The sequence below is a fragment of the Cavia porcellus genome, unplaced genomic scaffold, assembly GCF_034190915.1.
Source record: "Cavia porcellus strain 051 isolate PalLab524CR breed Dunkin Hartley unplaced genomic scaffold, mCavPor4.1 scaffold_32, whole genome shotgun sequence".
NCBI lineage: Eukaryota > Metazoa > Chordata > Mammalia > Rodentia > Caviidae > Cavia > Cavia porcellus.
The window spans coordinates 2,162,963-2,182,859 of NW_026947515.1; the positions used below are offsets into that span (position 1 = coordinate 2,162,963).

The window sequence follows — 19,897 nt, forward strand, 5'->3', positions numbered from 1 at the left end:
TTGTGGAGAAGGAAAATGTTAATAGACTCTCTGTGATTGTGCATTCTTGTATACTCAGCACACTAGGAATCAGATTTTGCAGAATGGCAATTTCAAATTCATACTTCACAGCTTAATGATCTATGAAAATCTCTTAAAATAGATTTTTAAAATGATATAGATTTATGCTAATACCTGTTGTTCATTCCCAGCCCAGAATGGAAAAAATGTGTTATATAATGTCAAAAAATAAATAATATAATTTCCTTTGCTATAAGAATTAGATGGGTCTTTCACCCATCAATTCAGTGAAATAGCTCAGCTATAAAAACTAAAAGGTCACTGGCTTTCTTTTAGATGAGAAACCAAAATACAAAATGTGGAAAGAAATGAAACAGAGTTGTTAGAGAAAAGTAAGACTGACCATATGGAAAAGGGAACTACAGGTTAAGGACAGAAGGAAGATTGTGATGGGGAAACATATGAGAATAATTTGCATGTGATACACATATGTACCCATGCCCAAAGTGAAGCTAAAGATTATGCATTTCAAAGTACCAACTTTTAAGATTTCCAAATGTGTACCAGTCTTTTGGGAATGGTTGTTTTCAACATATCTTATAAGGCCTTTCTGTTGCTTCATGGTCACAATTTCTTAGCAGGCATTAAAAACAGAACTTGATATTAATGCAGTTATTCAATGGAGACCAATTTCACTGTCAATTTTTCTTTTTTTAAATTTAATATAAGTAAAGATTAAATAAGATAAAATAAGTATAAATAATACTGCTTTCAAAGTGAAAAAATCAGTAAGAAATTGCAAGATGATGATTACAAATGCTGATCATAGAAATAGTTATGAAATAAAAAAGTGAAACATATGAAGTGGGGATTCAAATAGTGAGACTGCAAACAGTTTTGTTCAACTCTCCAAGAAAAGCTTAGTAATATGGTTATAAATCCTATATGTGATTTTTTCTTTCCAGAAATGACAAGCTAGGGAAATCTTATGGACATACATCTTGGAAGCAGTGTAAAGAAGTATTTCTTTGTACTGCAGAAGGTAATGTGAATGTGAAAGAAACAGAAACACACCACGATGTTCAGATCCATGAAAAATATTGCAGTCGAGGGAAACCCTATGTATGCAAACAATGTGGGAAAGTTTTTAAAACACGTGCATATTGTAAGGTTCATGTAAGAATTCACACTGGAGAGAAACCCTCTGTGTGTAAGCAATGTGGAAAAGGTTTCATGCAACCTGGAAATTGTAAGGAACATGAAAGAATTCACACTGGAGAGAAACCATATATGTGTCAGCAATGTGTAAAAGGATTCACCAAATCAAAACATTGTAAGCAACATGAAAGAATTCACACTAGAGAGAAACCCTATGTATGTAATCAATGTGGGAAAGCTTTTACCAGACATGAATGTTTTAAACAACATGAAAGAATTCACAGTGGAGATAAACCATATGTATGTAAACAATGTGGGAAAGCTTTTAACACACGTACAAATTGTAAGTTTCATGAAAGAATTCACACTGGAGAGAAACCATATGTATGTAAGCAATGTGGGAAAGCTTTTAAAACACAGGGAGATTGTAAGAATCATGAAATTATTCACACTGGAGAGAAACCGTATGTATGTAAGCAATGTGGGAAAGCTTTTACCAGACCTGGACGTTGTAAGGCACATGAAAGAATTCACACTGGAGAGAAACCATATGTATGTAAGCAATGTGGGAAAGCTTTTAACACACGTGTAAATTGTAATGTTCATGAAAGAATTCACACTGAAGAGAAACCATATGTATGTAAGCAATGTGGGAAAGCTTTTAACACAAGGCGATACTGTAAGAAACATGAAAAAATTCACACTGGAGCGAAACCCTATGTATGTAAGCAATGTGGGAAAGCTTTTAACACACGTACAAATTGTAAGGTTCATGAAAGAATTCACACTACAGAGAAATCATATGTGTGTAAGCAATGTGGGAAAGCTTTTAAAACACAGGGAGATTGTAAGAATCATGAAAGAATTCACACTGGAGAGAAACCGTATGTATGTAAGGAATGTGGGAAAGCTTTTACCAGACCTGGACATTGTAAGGAACATGAAAGAATTCACACTGGAGAGAAACCATATGTATGTAAGCAATGTGGGAAAGCTTTTAACACACGTGTAAATTGTAATGTTCATGAAATAATTCACACTGAAGAGAAACCATATGTATGTAAGCAATGTGGGAAAGCTTTTAACACAAGGGGATACTGTAAGAAACATGAAAGAATTCACACTGGAGAGAAACCCTATGTATGTAAGCAATGTGGGAAAGCTTTTAACACACGTACAAACTGTAAGGTTCATGAAAGAATTCACACTGGAGAGAAACCGTATGTATGTAAGCAATGTGGGAAAGCTTTTACCAGACCTGGACGTTGTAAGGAACATGAAAGAATTCACACTGGAGAGAAACCATATGTATGTAAGCAATGTGGGAAAGCTTTTAACACACGTGTAAATTGTAAGATTCATGAAATAATTCACACTGAAGAGAAACCATATGTATGTAAGCAATGTGGGAAAGCTTTTAACACAAGGGGATACTGTAAGAAACATGAAAGAATTCACACTGGAGAGAAACCATATGTATGTAAGCAATGTGGGAAAGCTTTTAACACAAGGGGATCCTGTAAGAAACATGAAAGAATTCACACTGGAGAGAAACCCTATGTATGTAAGCCATGTGGGAAAGCTTTTAACACACGTACAAATTGTAAGGTTCATGAAAGAATTCACACTGGAGAGAAACCATATGTGTGTAAGCAATGTGGGAAAGCTTTTAAAACACAGGGAGATTGTAAGAAACATGAAAGAATTCACACTGGAGAGAAACCATATGTATGTAAGCAATGTGGGAAAGGTTTTAACAATTCTGGACGTTGTAAGCAACATGAAAGTATTCACACTGGAGAGAAACCATATGTATGTAAGCAATGTGGGAAAGTTTTTACTCAACATGGACATTGTAAGCAACATGAAAGTTCACACTCAAGATAAAACCAGTGTATATAAGAATCATGAGAGTGGTTTGAGCACATGTATATATTGCTTAATGTATGAAAATCTTCACACTGGGCAGAAAACTTATATATGTAAGGAATGTGGGGAATGTTTCAGCAGAAATGCTCATTGTCCAATACATTATAAAATTTAGACTGTTGAGAAACTCTGTGTATGTGAAGAATGTGGGAAAGCTTTCACCAAACATGGATATTGTAAAATACATCCATGACTTCACACTGATGAGAAACCCTATGTATATAACAGTGTGGCAAAGCTTTTACCACATACAGTCATTGCAAAACACATGAAAGAATTCACACTGGGAAAAACCACTGGCTATGTAAGCAAGTGGAGACACTTTCAGCAGCCAGATTGTAAGTGAAATACATGAAAAAACTCACACGAGATAAATCCTATGTGTTATGGGAATACTCTCCGCATACTTGATCATTGTTACATATCTGAAAGAGCTCACTAGGCAGAGATGATATGTGGATTAACAATGTGAGAAATATAGCAATGCATGTTTCTTGTTAAATACATAGAAAAAGCATCACTGTTCAGACAGTTTAGATCTAAGTTTACTTTAAAAATTCCATGGAGACCTGAAGAAATAATCGATACAGAAGTTAGATGTCAATATTTCTTCACAAATATTCCAGAAATGACAAATCTGTGGTGGGGCTCTCCTTAGGTGCACATGTTGTATGGTTTTCAGTTAATCACTTGTACCTCTCTAGATTTATTAATCTAGATGTTTTTGTGCTTCAACATGGCATCTTGTAATTAAACATGCTAAACTGAAATGGGCTTTTCACTTTCAAGTATGGATAGTGCCTCCATACTTAATATTTTGTCTTTAAAACTTAAATTTTGTATTTTCTGAATTGTAATGTTGTTTATTTAAAGAGAAAAAAAGTGTAGAAATAATACAGAATATCAGAAAAATAAACCATAAGAAATCACTAGATGATTAGTATTATATTGTCATCTTAGAAGTAGTTGTTCAAGTTACAAATTTAAAGCATACAAAGTGATATTCAAATAATGACACTGTCACGGTTCACCTCAATGATCCACCAAAAAGTTATTAATATGCCTATCTGTCCTACACACTTTTTTTTCTTAAAGAGGGTAAGATTAAACATAGCAAAACAGAGCAAAACAGTTCATAAGGAAACAAGTTAAGGAAACACAGATTTCAAAGCAAGTCCACTGGAAATGTTCACTGTCTATTTTACTGTCTCTAGTTTTTTTCCAAATAGTTGTTCCCATCCTCACACACATTGAATATATACTGAATATTATAGAACTAATCAAATAATTACAGGATGATGCAAGCTTTTTCGATCTTCAAGACTGATTTTGGGGAAGTCGATAATGACTACCATAATGTGTCTTATGGTCTTTATAGTAGCTGTCTTTATCTTTATGTATGCTGAAATGGAACATAAGAGACTAGACTACTATCACTCTGAACAGTGAATAATAGTATCCTGAGAAGGAGAAAGGTGAGGAATTGCCTAAAAAAAGAAGGCAGAGGACATAGTTAAAAGTGTATCAGGATTTAAAAGCTACAGTAGTCTTGTTGCTCTGTATAGTTTGGTTGTATTTTGTTCTGGGCTATCTACTCATATTAGATTTGAGGGCACGGAGAGATAACCCAAAAATAGCTGGTTATACCATGGTAATTATCCTTAATTTCCTATTAACTAAAACTGAATCCCTATATTACTTACATTGTCTTCTATGACTGATCTTTGAAGCTGGATTGTTTCAATGTTATTTGGCCTTGACTGATTTTATTCACATTTGGTATGCTTGCTGATATCAAGTTCAAGAGCACAGGCAACTACTCTGAAGATGACAATGTGTAAAAGATATCCATTGGTGGGCTGGGGATTTAGCTCAGTGGCTTAAGGCACCTGCCTGGCAAGTGTGAGGCCATGATTTTGATCTCCAGAGCCAAAAAAATAAATAAATAAAAGATATCCATTCCAGGTTTGATTATTTTTTAATTAAAGAGAAGAAAGGAAATAAAAAACAAAGCAATAAAAGGGTACAATTAATACAGAATTTCAAGAAAAAATACAGTAAGAAATCACTAGTTAATAGGTTACATATTGTCATTGCTAGGGTTATTTCCAAAAGATGAAAATATTAACAAAAGATGAGAAATATAAAATAAAAAGTGGCCTTTATTCTGAGAACACAGAGAGAGATGCCCAGCACCCCCACCGCTGGCGTCTGGCGATCTCTCAGGCGCAAACGTGACGTGGGGGCCTGTAAATAGGCTTGGTTTGGGGTGGAAACTAAGGCGGGCATTAGGGATACACAGGAAGCCCATTGGTCCTAGGTTTGGCGCCATATGTAAATTTCCAGGGGCAGGAAGATGGCGTCACAGGTAACTTCCTAGGGGAAGGGGAGATGGGGCTTCCTGCTTCCGGTTGTGGCTTTCCTGGCTACAGTGTCCTATCTGGGCCAAAACCCTTTCAGTCATCTTAGAAACAGTTGTCCAAATTATAAAATTCAGGCATATAAAGTGGACATTCATACAGTGAGATTGCAGAAAGTTCTGTTCAGTGATCCAACAAAAGCTCAGTAATATGATTTTCCATCCTACACACTCAAGCATGCAGTTGTATCCCTTAGACCACCTTCCTTTCCTCTCCTTTTTACAATAAGTGTTACACGTTTTGAGTTTTTTTACTCCCACAGTTCTTATTACATTTTTTGAAGAGAATACATCCTAACATGACTAAATAAAACAGAGACAGTTAGAACAGAAGGATGAGCATAATACATGATGCAAAAATAGAATATCAGATGATCAAAAATGGTTACCATTGTGCCTCTTGCTATTTTTAAAAAGAGTTACTATATCATCAGGTATAATAAAATTGATCAAAACAGTACAGAACAAGACCAATAAAACCTACACTGGAAACCTGGCAAGACTTCAAAAAAGATAATAGTCAAACTATAATGGGCATCATAATAAATCTTATTGTCTTCAAAGTGGTTGTCTATACCCTCAAACTTGATACTATCAAACAAAATACAATATAGTAAAATCAAACACAACAAGATGTGGAGAGCAATACTGGGGACAAATCAGGTTAATAGGAAAACAAATAGTTACTATAATATATCCCGCTATTTTTAAATTTAGTTTTCCCTTAATTGAAAAAAATAAAAAAGTTTAATTTAAAAAAAGGGTGGAGATTGAGATAAAAGAGGATATTGTAATAGAACAACACTTGTGTTTCACTCCCAGATAATCTAACATAATAGTAGTCACCATAGTGCGTCATTCCTTGAATTATTTAAGTATAACTTCATATATGATAGCATCAAGCATATCAAGACAGTGTAAAGCCATTCAACAGAATGAAAGAATTACAGGGTATTTAGAACCAGTTAACAGAAAACGAACAATGGTTTCTATATTATCTCCTTGCGTATAAAAATTTTTCTTTATACTATCACATATAGTAACATATAGTAAGATACAACATGTTAAAACCAGTGGAAACATATAGTTTGTTAGAGAGGGACCATTCTTGCACCACTGAGATTGAGCCCAGTGTTGATCACGTTGGTTAACTTTGAATATGCTGGTGAGTTAACGTTGTAAACATTTAGCTGAACACTTTTGTTTATGTTTGGTAGGAATATTAGCCAACAGAGTGTTTTCATTTATATTATTTTTAACACATTATTGTCTGGCTTCATTCTCAGGATAACTTTAACGTTGTCACTTAAAAGAAGTTGGTGGTGGGTTTTCCTTCAACTTGATCAAAGAATTGAAAAACAATCAGTATATATTCTTTATTATATACTGGATAAAATTCACCAGTGCACTTTTTGTATCCCAGCTTTGTTGTTGTTAGTAAGAAGCTGTGATTTTTACCCATTGCCTGTGCTCCTTATTGCTCTGTTCATCAGACTATTTCCTTCTGATGCATGTGGTTTGGGGACATCACATATCCATTAAGGGTCACATCTCATTTTACTTATGGATGCTACAATTCATTTTGTATCTTCAAACTATCTCTATAATATATAATTTTGTGAGTAACTCCTTTCAGTTACTCAGATTTAATGCACATTCTTGAATGGTGTGGTTACTGCTGGAGGAAACTGGGCCTGGTGAGGGCCTGGTCTCTAATTTAAAGCTTCATACCCTGACCTGCCTGCAGTGTACCGATCTCCTGACCTGCTCCCTGTAAACACCTGTCCTGCTCCATAACTATGGTGAGTCCACATGTGGCAGTTCAGATCTGCACCTGGGTCGAAATCGTTCAGTCAAGTTGGGCTCTGTAACAGACTGACCTCATACAGAGCTCCCCTGAGTGAGAGATGGGACCTCAGGCATGTAGGGAGGAGCTCTGGAACCATTCCAGCTCTATCCTGTGCAGCGTACAATGTGTGATGCTTTCCTGACAACTTACTGATGGATGAGGAGGACTGAACCAGGCCTTTTTTAGCCATGGTGTCCTACACCTCTGCCTGGACCATCTCTCTGACTTTAGATCTCCACATAGATCTGAGCAGACTCAGTCTTCCTCTACCAGGCTCTAACTCTATGCTGAGGTTTCAGGTGAAAAATCTGAGACCCTCAAATTAATCTTATATACATTTAACCTGGAAATTCCACTTCTAAGAGTCATTATAAAAATGAGATTGACAGACACCGTATTCTCTTCTTAATCAGCTAAGATGTGGACTGTTAGAAACCATGAATGTTCCACAGCACATCTGCTGAATTAATTATAAATTACAACCACTGAAAATGCTGAAAGAAGGCCATGTCCTAGGCCATGTCCCTGATATTTCCTGAGATTGAAGAGAGCTTGTGTCCTGGCTCTCCACCCAGTAGTGAAGAGACTGGCCTGCACAGCAGGTGAGGATAGGAGAGAGGAGCTGGTCAATAGCAGACTTCTCGTCCTGGGAGGGATGCCTTTATGGTTGTTCCATTTTATTTTCCATTGCATTATTTATAGTGCTCCACTCAATATTACTTCTCTTCTGTTCAATTCACTTAAGAATAAATAGTTGGTATTTTCTTGAATAGGTGAGTGGATTTGGATGACTTAATATTTTTTATGTGTAATATAGGATAAGCATATAGAAGAACATTCAAGCATCACTTTATAGATATATAAAATAAGGAGTCTTTTTATTCAGAAAGGCAACACATCATTCATGACTAACTTTTAAATCCCCAACACATGAAGCCATGCAAATCCCGCTGTGGTGGGTGTCCTGCCCTCCCTACCTGAGAAATCACTGTGCTCATCTGTGTCTGGTAGAGGACACACAGAATCTTCTTCAGAGTCTCTTTTTCCAGCAGGGAGGACTTGAATCTTCCTGTGCTCAGGTCAAGAAGGGAGTGTGCAGCATGCAGAGGAGCCCAGCACCTCCTGAATTATACACACTTCCACCACTGCATCCACGCTGCAGCCCTGCAGGGCCAATAAGGCAGAGCCATGAGGGTGCACCAAATACTCTGCCACCTCAGCCCCAGGGGCCTCAACTCTTGGGTCCTGGCCTCAGCCTCCACCAGGCTCCAAGCTCTGCTATGGATTAGACATTCATAGTGGGCCAGACACACCATCAGTGCCTTGGGGCAAAGTCCATTTTCTACAGTGACCCTTCCATTCTGCAAATTTTGATCCTTTCCTTTCTAAATGGGGCTGAGGCATTGGAGACAAAACCCCACACATTGGCATTACTTTTTGTTTTTCTTTCTTTTCCTCCTCCTCCTACTCCACCTCCTCCTTGTATTTCTTCTTCTTCTTCTTCTTCTTCTTCTTCTTCTTCCTCTTCCTCTTCATCTTTGTCTTCTTCTTGGTTTCTTTGGTGCTTCAAATACTTATTAAGAGGTGTGTTTTGCCAAAAAACTTTCCTTGTATTTTCACAACCCAGTTAACTGAAGTTTTTGCAGATTTCTGCTGCAGTTCACACCCTATGTGTTTGAACACTCAGAGTCCATTCTGCAGCTTAGTAGAATGAGTGAAGCAAAGCAGAAACTGAACTTGGGGATGTTACTGTCAAACAGTAATAGCATCCAGTCTCCTCCAGGAATGTTTGGCCAAACCGAATCTGATGCACTGATATGAAAAACCCAGGTTAGTAAATCACAGTGAGAGAAAGGTCAGCTGTGGGTGGGGGCTAGCAGGAGAGACCAGGGATATGGATGGGTCCAATACTGAGCAGAAAGCTGGAACTAGACAGATGTACAGATATAGATTGTGCCAGTTGACAATGTGCTTACCTGTGACTCAACTGAACATGTGGAATCTAATGAAATCTTAACTTAAAATTAAATAATCTTAGAATTTAATGTTTCAAAGAACTATAGATTTAAGAGTAGAAATGAAAACTGAGAGAAATAGAAGAGGCAAAGTGAAGGTGAGATGAAGGGCTGGTACTTTGCTAGACTTGAGCCCTAAGTGGAGCTGAGGACACCTGCCATGGAGCCAGTGACAGACCTGCCTTGGAATTCCACCAGACCGGGTATCTGACCTTGATTTTCAGCTTGATCCCAGAGCTGGTGAGGTCATTGGAGGTGAGGCTGGCACAAGATCTATAAGGAGACCTTGAACTCAGTCTGGTACCAGACCTGCCTTAGAAAAATCCCCAACTGTCCTTGCTCCTTGCAAGCCCCATAGCCTCCCAGGGCCAGTCAGGGACAGTCTGTGCACTAATGCACCCCAGGAAACCTTCCTATTTTGCCTCACTCCACTCACTTCTGCATGACTCTGTGTTGCAGGAGGCCCCTGACAGTCTTTCTCCCTCTAAAGTGTCCCATGTTCTCCTCAGAAACCAACAGACCCAGGCCAATTCCTTCTCACTGTAGTTCTCATTTTCAGTGAGCTAGGCTTGCCCCAACTCAATCAGATTTGGTTGGGCTGGTTGTCCCACCTTCCTCAGCAGCACCTGCCAGGAGCCAAGAAGGGAAACTCTGATCCTGAGGAGGACAGTTGTAAGCAGCACTACAGGTCTGGCCTCCCTCCCAAAGTGCCCTCCCAGTGTATCCTGTGCACTAACCAAAATCAGCCCTCACTTGCTGACAGAGTTCCCTGGACAGTGCTGTGACCATATGTCCTCCACTCTTCAGGAAGCCTGAAATGCATTTCCCTTTACCACCCTTGTGGCATATTGCCTCTATGGAAAGAGGGTGGAGTCTGCAGTGTTACTTTAAAAATGGGGGCTCAAGAGGGTGCTGCTCTATAACTATCTGAAAAGTGAGTGGATAGTGGGAGTGCTTCCTGCCTGTCTTTCCTCCAACTTCAGTTCATATATGGATGCATCACTCCATTCTGTGTGCCTTCATGAGTCTTCCATTCCCCTCCCCTATTCTATGTCCATGTGTACAGAGGCCAAGAATTAGGGACACTCACAGTAAGGTGGGTAGTACCTGGTCACTTCTCCAGGGTGACTGTGTGGCCTTCATAATATGGAAGCACAAGAGACCACCATTTGCATCTGCTCTGGTCATTGCATCATGGTCAGTGCCTGGTACATTGATGATTTAAGGCACCCATCAGCTCACTCCATGATGTCTGTGTGGAACTAGGTCATCTGGCATCACCCAGAGATTCTTGCTCTGGATACCATGGAAGCATATGGAATACTGCCCACTGTCCTTCAGAGTGAAGACAACAGCTCCACCCAAGTGATGGATCCTTGGCAAGAGGCAAAGCTTTCCCATGGGAAAGGAAAAACCACAATGAATCCAAGGTCCCTGGTGTGAGCATACCTAGTTTTAGACCCAACTCCTCCTTCCTACTTCCCTTGCCAACTTAGAAAAGACACCATGCCTCTCAGTTCCTTTCCAGTGTGTCCCCCGGAACTATGGCATCTGCTTCCTAGGGACATCATCAGAGGTGAGAGATGACACTTTTAAACCTTGTGGGCTGGTGTCATGTGTACACAGTATACAGAATTAGAGGTCACTTCCATGAAGGGGTGGAAGGGAGGTGAACACAGTGCACACAGGCCTGGCTCCTGCTGTATGGTGGTGGAGATTACACTCAACTCCTGGACATGTTTCCCTGGTGGCATCATGAGGGGGCAGAAGTTCATTAGATCAGCCATCATTATGTTCCCTAAGCATCTCAATTTCTTCTATGTATTGGTGTTGTGGCCTCAAGTCAGGACTTCACACAGGCTAAGCAAGCACTATGGATGCAGATGCACCCTCAAAATCTATCAGCACTGTGCCTACCTTCACACCTGTGTGAGTCACCACACCCATGGCAAGGGTGCTCAACCGATTACAGCTCACCTTCTGATGGCCACCTCCTGAGTAGCTCATTCCTTGAGCGTGGTTTGTTCTGGTTTGTATTACCCAGGCTGAAACTGAGCCCAGGTCCTCGGGCATGGTAGGCAAGTGCTCTGTCTTGAGCTCTCTCCCCAATTTCTTACTTGTTCTTAATAACACAACATGGCAGATGTAATGGGATGTGATTATCAAGGTTCACCCATAAAATGACTGTGACCAACCTCCTGCTCTCTCCCTCCTCTGTTCTTCCTTCCTTCCTCTCTGTTTCATTCTGTCTTCTTCTCTAAATCTCTGACTATCTCTGGATTCTCCTTGAGGAGAGGCTGACTCTTTGCAGAGAAAAAGGTTAACAGACAGAGGTGACCTCAGACCTCCATACTAACTGAGTTCCTGCCTGTTAGCAAGAGAGAGAGAGCCTGAGAACAGATTCTGCCACAGCAGTGTTTCCACTGAGACTGCAGCGTGGTCACGAGAAACTATGGTGGATCCTGCAGCAGCACCTCCTGAATTCCTGACCCATAGAACCTGAGAGAACTGAAGTTTACATGTTGTACCTAAGTTTGCAGCCATGCAATCATCAGTGGTCACTGGTGCGCTACAGCAGATGTGAGGTTCTGCCCCCACCCCTGTCCCTCGCCCATTCCTCCCCTCCCTTATTCTCGCCAGGCCTTCTGTTATCCCTTCTCATCTCTTTCTTGATTAAAAAAATTGACTTTGAATCTCTAAATGGTTGGTCCTCTATTCTGCCACACAGACTCAACACTGTACAGCATTAGGGCCTGCATGTCTCTGGTTTAGGCATCAGTTCCATCTCAGTGAGGCTGTTCAGATGCCCCCATGTAGTGACCTTGATCTCTGTTTTCCCTTGCTTTATTGGGATATAGCTCTGGGTCTTCTCTTCCACTACATTCTGCAGTGATTTGTCCCTCTCCTCCAGCCTTCCAGCTTCTGGGTGGCTAGTGACATATTGTCCTGTTCTGTGTTGGTGCCAGCCTAGTTCAGCCCAGGAATAAGGTGAGAATTTGAGGCATGTATATTGAATGAATCATATCACTTTTCCTTTGAGCTAACCAGTGGGTGCCCATGCAATCACTGTGTGTTCGTGTGTGTGTGTGTGTGTGTGTGTGTGTGTGCATTTGTGTGTATATCCCTTGGGATGCTGCTTGAAATCAGTCCCATATGTTTAGGCTCAGGTCCCAAGAGCCTGGGGGCTGCTTTTTTAATGCCTATGGGAGTGGGATGGGTCTTATGCTAAGAGGTTTTTCTCTTTTGGACTTCTCCCCCATCCTCTTTACCCTCCTATGTCCTGTGCCTTGGGCCTGGCATTGTCACTCTCTGGGCACTGGTTCTGAAATGTCCATTGGGAATGGAATAACACACATAGTCCTTTACTGTAGAGATTCTAGCACGCTTGGGTGTGAGACACTAGAGGGACACATGGGGTTCTCTTCACCTGGGCACTGTCCCTATCTACACATGCCTGTAATTTGATACCATCCCTACTAATGCCATCATCTTTCGGTTACCTCACATTGTCACTATCACATGCAGTCCTTTGGGCAGGGCAAGGCCTGGACTTAGAACTCACCACTCACTGTCACTGATGCCCTGCCCCAAGCCTGTGACACATTATAGGCCTACTTGGTTCAAAGACCATGGGAAAACTTTTTATCATCCATCGAATTCAGGACCTATACCTTAACTCATACTGGGGCACCCACGTGCTCAGCTATTTCTTTGTGGGAAACCTAGTGGCTGCTGAATCAGTGATCTAATCTCTCCTGCAGCCCAGCCCCAATGGCAGTACAGTGCAGCCAGGACTTGGGTGAATAACTTCAGCCTGGTGCATTTATAGCTTGGAGCAACCAATCAGCTGGCCTCTGTGAAGGCTGCAGGGGTTTACACCATAACACAGCAGATCTGTGATTGAAGACCGCACCCCAGGCCTGAAGAGTCATGGAGAGCTCTTGGGTCCCCACCATCTACCCCAGCCTGGCCAGGAGCCTGGTGGATTCGAGTTCTGGGCTGGTTTTTACTACCTGGGACTTGATGCCTCTGCTGTTTCCCAGTGCTCATTTCCCCAGCTTGTTTGCCTCACTGAACAATTATGTTTCTTTTCTTATGAACACAGCCCATTCTTAATTGGGCTGTGTTCATGTGTTTTGTTCTTTGAACTACAGGTTAAGAACTAAAACTTATAGGTGGTGACATGCTTTGACTGACTTTCTATAAATTTACTCTGTCCAGAGAAGAGGACATAGGCAGCCATATTCATGACATTGCATGGAGATAAACCACAGGGGAATTCAATGGACATGCTGCCTGTGACACTGCACTTTCTATACAGGGTTATAGATTTTCCTTGGAACACACAGTGCCTCACATTTTAATGGTTGTATTACAACTACAACACTTTACTTTTGTGATTGTTTTCATGTTAAGCACTCATAAATTAAAATTAATAATTTATCATTGGAAATATCTAAAGAATAAACATGGGTGTGACACTCCCATGGTGCTGCTCTGTAAGAAAAGAAAGTTTGTTAGTCTCTTTCATATGAAATGGATATGAAATGACCTACATGTAATTAAACATGGAGCAGTTTTGATGTGTATATGGCTATAAAGCCAGGAACATAATTAACAAAACAAAGAATCCTAAGAATTACAAAGAATTCCTGAATTCTTCTACAATGCCCCGCCAAGAGTCCATGAATACATGCATGACAAATTAATGCAATCTGTCTGGATTTTCCCTTCTCAGACAAGGCGAGAATAAACAGTTACTTACAGCAGGGTAAGGGAGAGGAGAAACACAACTGCTGTGATGTGGAAAAGGTAGGAAAGGTAAATTACAAGGACTTCGGAAGAGTGGTGGCCAGGTTATAGTAGGAAGGAAAATAAAAGAAAATATATTTGCGTACTGAGTTGATGAAAATTTTCTGCAAGAGGACACTGGTGAAGGTTTAACAATATGGAGAATGCACTAAATCATACCAAACTCGTCAACTGAAACAAGAATAAACCCTTAAATTTCATTTACAATAATTCTATCACTCACATCCCAGAATAGAATAATAATAAATAGAATGATATGTAAGTCTGGAAGAGAGGGGAATGGCAGGTGTGGGTCAAGAGCTGCGGACAGGTAGAGGTCAAGAGATGACTCCTGCTGGGGAGCCACCAGGAGATCCAGCTCTGCAGCTGGTGAAGAAAGGAAAACATGTGCCTGCTCTTGCTGTGAGGCCACAGCTGGTGAGGGAGCTGTAGGTGGAGCTGGCATGAGCACTGCGGGTGCAAATTCAGCATGCACTGGAATTGCCTCTGCAGTTGCAGGGGAAGGAAACATCACTGACTTTCCAGGGACTTCTCAGGGTCAAACCTTGCCACTGCCATGCAGAGGCAGCTGTGTGCATGAATACAGCCCCATAAAAGCCTCCCAAACTGCATCCCCACATTGATGGCTGAGGTGATCATGTTTCTGTGTCTCCCATCATCTGGGCACATTGCTGAGTTCCCTAGCACATTCATCCTCTCAAAGTCACAACCCATATCCCAGGGCTCCTTACCCTGTGACTTAGGCACCAGGGACTTAGGAGGCTCAAGCTGGTCCATGAGAAGCTTAGCCTGGGAAGCCACCTTGGAGTTCAGCTCCAGTGAGGATTCAAGGACAGGAGATGCGGACCTGGAGCAAACAAGGAGGTAGCAAAGCGAGAGGTCTGGCCTCTCTTCTAACATTACCTATACAGGTTACCTTAGGGAGAGGCACATGGGTCTCTAGCCCAGCAAGTTCAGTGTCTACTCCCACCCTCTCCCACCTACAGTGTGGCAGTGCTGGCCTTGGGATCCTGAGAGGCTGACAGAATGCTCCATTGGAGGCAGTCCTTGCTTACGGGTATGACACCACTCCCTTCTTTAGGGAAGCATGACAGTTTCTCCCTGCCCTTCCCCACTGCAGGTCAGCTCAACAAAGGCAAAGACTGATATCTGCCATGTCTTTGCTCTCAAGGACTCAGGGCTGGTGCTCCATGAATATCTGAGAAGTGAGGAGTCATCAATGTCTATCACGCCTTTCTGCAGTGTCTAGGTCAGGCAAAGATCTGCCCAGTTTTCTTGGTCTCTGTAGAACTCCTCCTTACATGGTCTGTAACCACTTCTAAGGTTGGCCTTGGACACAGAAAGACTTCCTTGAGGTGAACAGTATCTGTTCTGCTGCCAAATCTGATGCTGTGGCTTTCAAAGAACATCAAAACTCAAAAGGGCAGTGGTTGCATCTGTTCTTCTTACAAGATCATGGACAATACTCAGAAAAGTGTCTTCACACAGGGTGTCTTCATGTGTATTTTGGCTTGATGACACCCACCCACTTTCCAGTGATACCTGTGGGCCATGGACACTTTGCCATTCCTAAGAATTCCTACCCTGAGCGTACCTGGAAACCCGTAGAGTGACTCTCCAATCTCCTTTCCAAAGAACAGAACAGTTTTCCCCATGTGTGTGTGTCAGTGAGGTGGGTGGAAGGTCATCCCTGGGAATCAGGACAGCAACCTTAGCAGGTCTGCATGGGGCCAAGGCCACAGCTAATCCCTTGCCATGGAGTCCCCATTACATCCTCAGTGACCCTGCACTCTGGATCCACTCAGCACCCCACAGTTCAGTGTTGTAAAACGAGACTGAGGCGCTTGCACATGGCCAGGACTTGAATACACAGGGGACCAAGTCTCATGGGGCTGCTCAGGTGAGAACTTAACTTCCCTGTATCTAAACTAGTCCTGGATTCATTGTCACTGAGTGGCTGGTGGTTGAGCCTAGGGATGTGTGTTCTGCACTTCCTCTTGTCTCTGGGTGCCTCTGAGCACCTCTTGTGTGCCAATGAGTCCTGGCCTGAGCTGCTGACAGCTGGGTGTTTCCAGTTGAGTTTCCTGAAGCATCTGGACCAAGTGAACCATCCTCTCCATATGTTCCCACATGGTTCCCTGATACGGGGTCCTGATGCTGGGGCCACTAGCCCAGGGAAAACAGAGTAGCATGGTCCTTGTTCACTCTTTCGAGCCAGCCATCTATGAAGGCCAACTATCACCGGAGCACAGTGCATGGTGACCAGAGTATTCAGAGTTCTGTTTGGACATACCACCAAGGAAGTGAGGTCATATGCTGGGGTCCACAGTTGAAGCTCCCCCTCTGATGCCTCCTTTGTTTTTATTCTGAGCTAATCTGTGTCCTCCTTAGAAACAGCAAGTTAAAAAACTAGCAAAATGTGTGTTATTAGACTTTTCCCTCCAAACGATTCTTTCCCTAGAGGATGAGGTGCACAGTTTTTTCATTTAGAGATTTCTCAAATTTTATTTTGACTATCTTTTCTGGACTTATGTTAGTTTCATTTCATTATCACTAAGGAGCATGGAGATGTTCCCATAATGCCCATAATAATTTTACTTGAAGGATATGAAATGTTTCATGTTATAACACCCATGTGTCCAAGAAAGGAGGATTCATAGCAAGTTTTACTCATGTTTACCTCAGCCACACACTGTAGTGCTCCATACTCTGACCTCCTTTGAGGAGAGGCAGCAGGTGGTAAGGGCATGGGGAGACTTTGCAAGGCCATGGACATCATCACTCCGTGCTGATGAGGACACGTGTGCATCCCTCCTGGGGAATCTGTCTCCTAGTCACTGTTTTCACTTCCTGTTCTCCCATCCCAAACAGAGCATGGGCTTTGTGTCCCTGCTGGGTAGTTTGCCTTTCCTAAAGGTGATGGTGCTTAGCTTGTTCACTTTCAATGCTCTTGGTTGGTCTGTTTCAAGCAGCGTCTCTGTGCTAGGCTATCCACATACTGCTGCTTATTGGTAGTGGAGCCACCACACACTCTCATGTGGCTGAACCCGCCAACTGCAACTTGTTCATGCATCTGTCACCCATCTACTGATCCCATTTGTTCTGTTTCCGGGTTGGCCCTGGAAAGCCAGCTGCCACAGCCATTCTTATACATGGTCTTGAGTGGACATAAACTTTTATTTCAAAGAAAAAGTACTTAGATGTCAAATTGCCAGATTATATGTCTTGTGTATGATTAGCTTACCAACTGTTAAGGTACACTTGCAAGCATTTTTTAAAATCAGAGTTAGGTGGTTGTTTTCTTTTTGGTACTGAGGATTGAACTTATGACCTCAGGTTTGCCAAGTGGGCACTTATACTACTGAACTAAATCTCCAACCCTGTTTTCTTATTTTGTTTTGCTTTGTTTTGTTGTGTTTTTTATGCTATTATATGTTATGCTATGTTATGTTATGTTACACTAGGTTTAGTGTTGGTGAGGATTTTGAGTCTTCTTCAGAGCATTTTCAGTGCTTTCTGATTTCATTTTGTATAACTCGCCTGATAAACTATGACATATCACATAATCCTGGGTAATTTAATTTTGGAAAAAATTTAAGAAGCAAATGACAACCAGGTTTGGTAGTAAACACCTCTAATGCCAGAAGTTACAAGGCTGAGGCAGTGAGACTGCTATGGTTGACGTCAGCTTGTGCTACAATGTGATTTCAATGAAAGCCTAAACTTCATAGAAAAATCCTGTCTCAAAAATAAATAAATAAATTGAAATAAATAATACATTATAAAAAGATTTAAAAAGACAAAAAAATCACCTATAAATTGACAAATCAAATTTGATGAATTTTTCTTACATATGTACATTAGTCAGCACACTGAGCATTAGGTTTACCATGAGGTAGACATTGATCTACTGCCAAGAAGTTGAACTGTTTCAATTTTTTTGACCTTTTAACTGAGATGAATGTAGATATGCTACTGAATATACACCCATAGGATTTGGAGAGCATGGTATAAAGAGAATTTGATGGTTCTTTTATTTCAGTACTAACTTTATATATGGAAGTAGGATTTGAGCATAGGATTACTGTTTTTTGGAAAGACTTTCTTGTCTTATTTTAATGTAACTCAAGTACACATTAATAAGGACCACATAAAAGATGGTATTGTTAAGTCTGTAAAAGAATAAAATACAGAAGAACAATGAGAGAATAACATTGGCTACTGTATTGTGCACAATGATTTCTTAATGATATATATTTTCATACATTTGTAAAATTTGTGAATCTTTTTACAAATTTTAAGGCATGATCTCACTAAGATTGTGAGTACCCAGGTGAGGCATAAACCTTTCCTTATTCAATCTCCCTCCCTCTCCCAGAGTGCTAGGATTGCAGATGTACATTATCTTGAGTTGGTAATCAGCAGTAATTTTGTGCATTCATAGAATGAAATATTTGGCTTTCATCTTTAGACACTTTGCAGAAAGAGTGGATCTAGTTAAGCTATATATATCAACCTTCTAAATGGAAGTTTTTAAAAAGTAATTAAGATTGAAAATCCCTTTAACACTGTTTGTAGATTCTCTGTTTTGTAAGTGTGGTCATCATGTCCTTCAGAATATCACTGCAAATGCCTTCAGCACCTGGACTGAGACTTGATGTCCTTGAAGCAATTTCTGTTTATTTTTTTTTTTATCCCTCGTGGATTTTGATGATTTTTTGAAGTCAAACCACATGGAAAGTGTGAAAGCTAATGCCACTTGGGGCACACTGCCCTCCAGAAAGCCACAACAGTGTAAAATACTGTTTTTTCTCCTGCCGGACTTCCCAAGATTTTTTGTTTTGCATTCAGTTTCTACAGATTGAATACTGAGATTTGCACTTAGCTCCATGGCCTTCCACATATAACATTCTTTTCATTTTCATCCAGGTTCTGGATAAGTGGCTATATTGCTTAGGCTGTCCTTAAATTTGTGATGTTGCTGCCTCAGCCTTCCGGACTGCTAGCATTACAAGACACTCCACCAGACCTGGCTTCACCATAGTGTTGTTAAAAACTCATTGGCTGAGCATGGAATGTTGAAAATGCCTGCAATGCCTGCACTCAGGAGACTGAAGCAGCAGGATTCCTGGGAGTTCCACACAAGCCTGCAACACACTCTGAGTTCAGCTTAGGCCAGAGCTACACAGGAAGAACTTGACCAAAAACTGAAAAAGACAAAGGAAGAAAACTAAAGGAAAGGGAAATGAAGGAAAGCGGAGGGGGAGGGGGAGAGGAGGGAAGGGAAGGAAAAGGAGAAACAAAACAAATTTCCTAGTGACTGTATGAGTTTTTCTCTGTTGGGCTGGCCTTTTTAATCTGTGGTCCAGTTCTTGCAGTATAGGACCCTTTTGACTGTTGTCACTTTATTATATACCAGAAAACTATGTTTTTTGTTGTCTCTAACTTTAATGTTTTTTCCATCGCTATAGGATGACTCTTTGTCCTTCCCTGTGCATTAAAATTTTGTTTTTTCTATCAGTGCCAAAATGGAACTTATATTTTGACAGGAATGGCATTTAAACACCGGGTTGCGCTGGGTAGCATGTATATTATAACAACATGAATTCTTCCCATCCACCATCACAATCTGTCTTTTCTTCTCTTAGTGCCACTTCACTCATTGCTTCAGTTTCTACAATTTTCCAAGAACAGGTGAGTTTGGTTTAAATTTTA

At 40.9% G+C, this 19,897-nt stretch overlaps 1 protein-coding gene across 1 annotated transcript; it reads left to right on the top strand.

The window, feature by feature from the left end:
* Positions 1 to 1,446: 1,446 nt before the first annotated feature.
* Positions 1,447 to 2,994, top strand: LOC134474447 (zinc finger protein 709-like; the record flags this gene model as incomplete). The annotated part of the gene is made up of 2 exons (XM_063242592.1): positions 1,447 to 1,746; positions 1,999 to 2,994. Coding segments are annotated over 2 exons (1,296 nt in total), but the record flags the coding sequence as incomplete, so codon positions are not given.
* Positions 2,995 to 19,897: the final 16,903 nt, after the last annotated feature.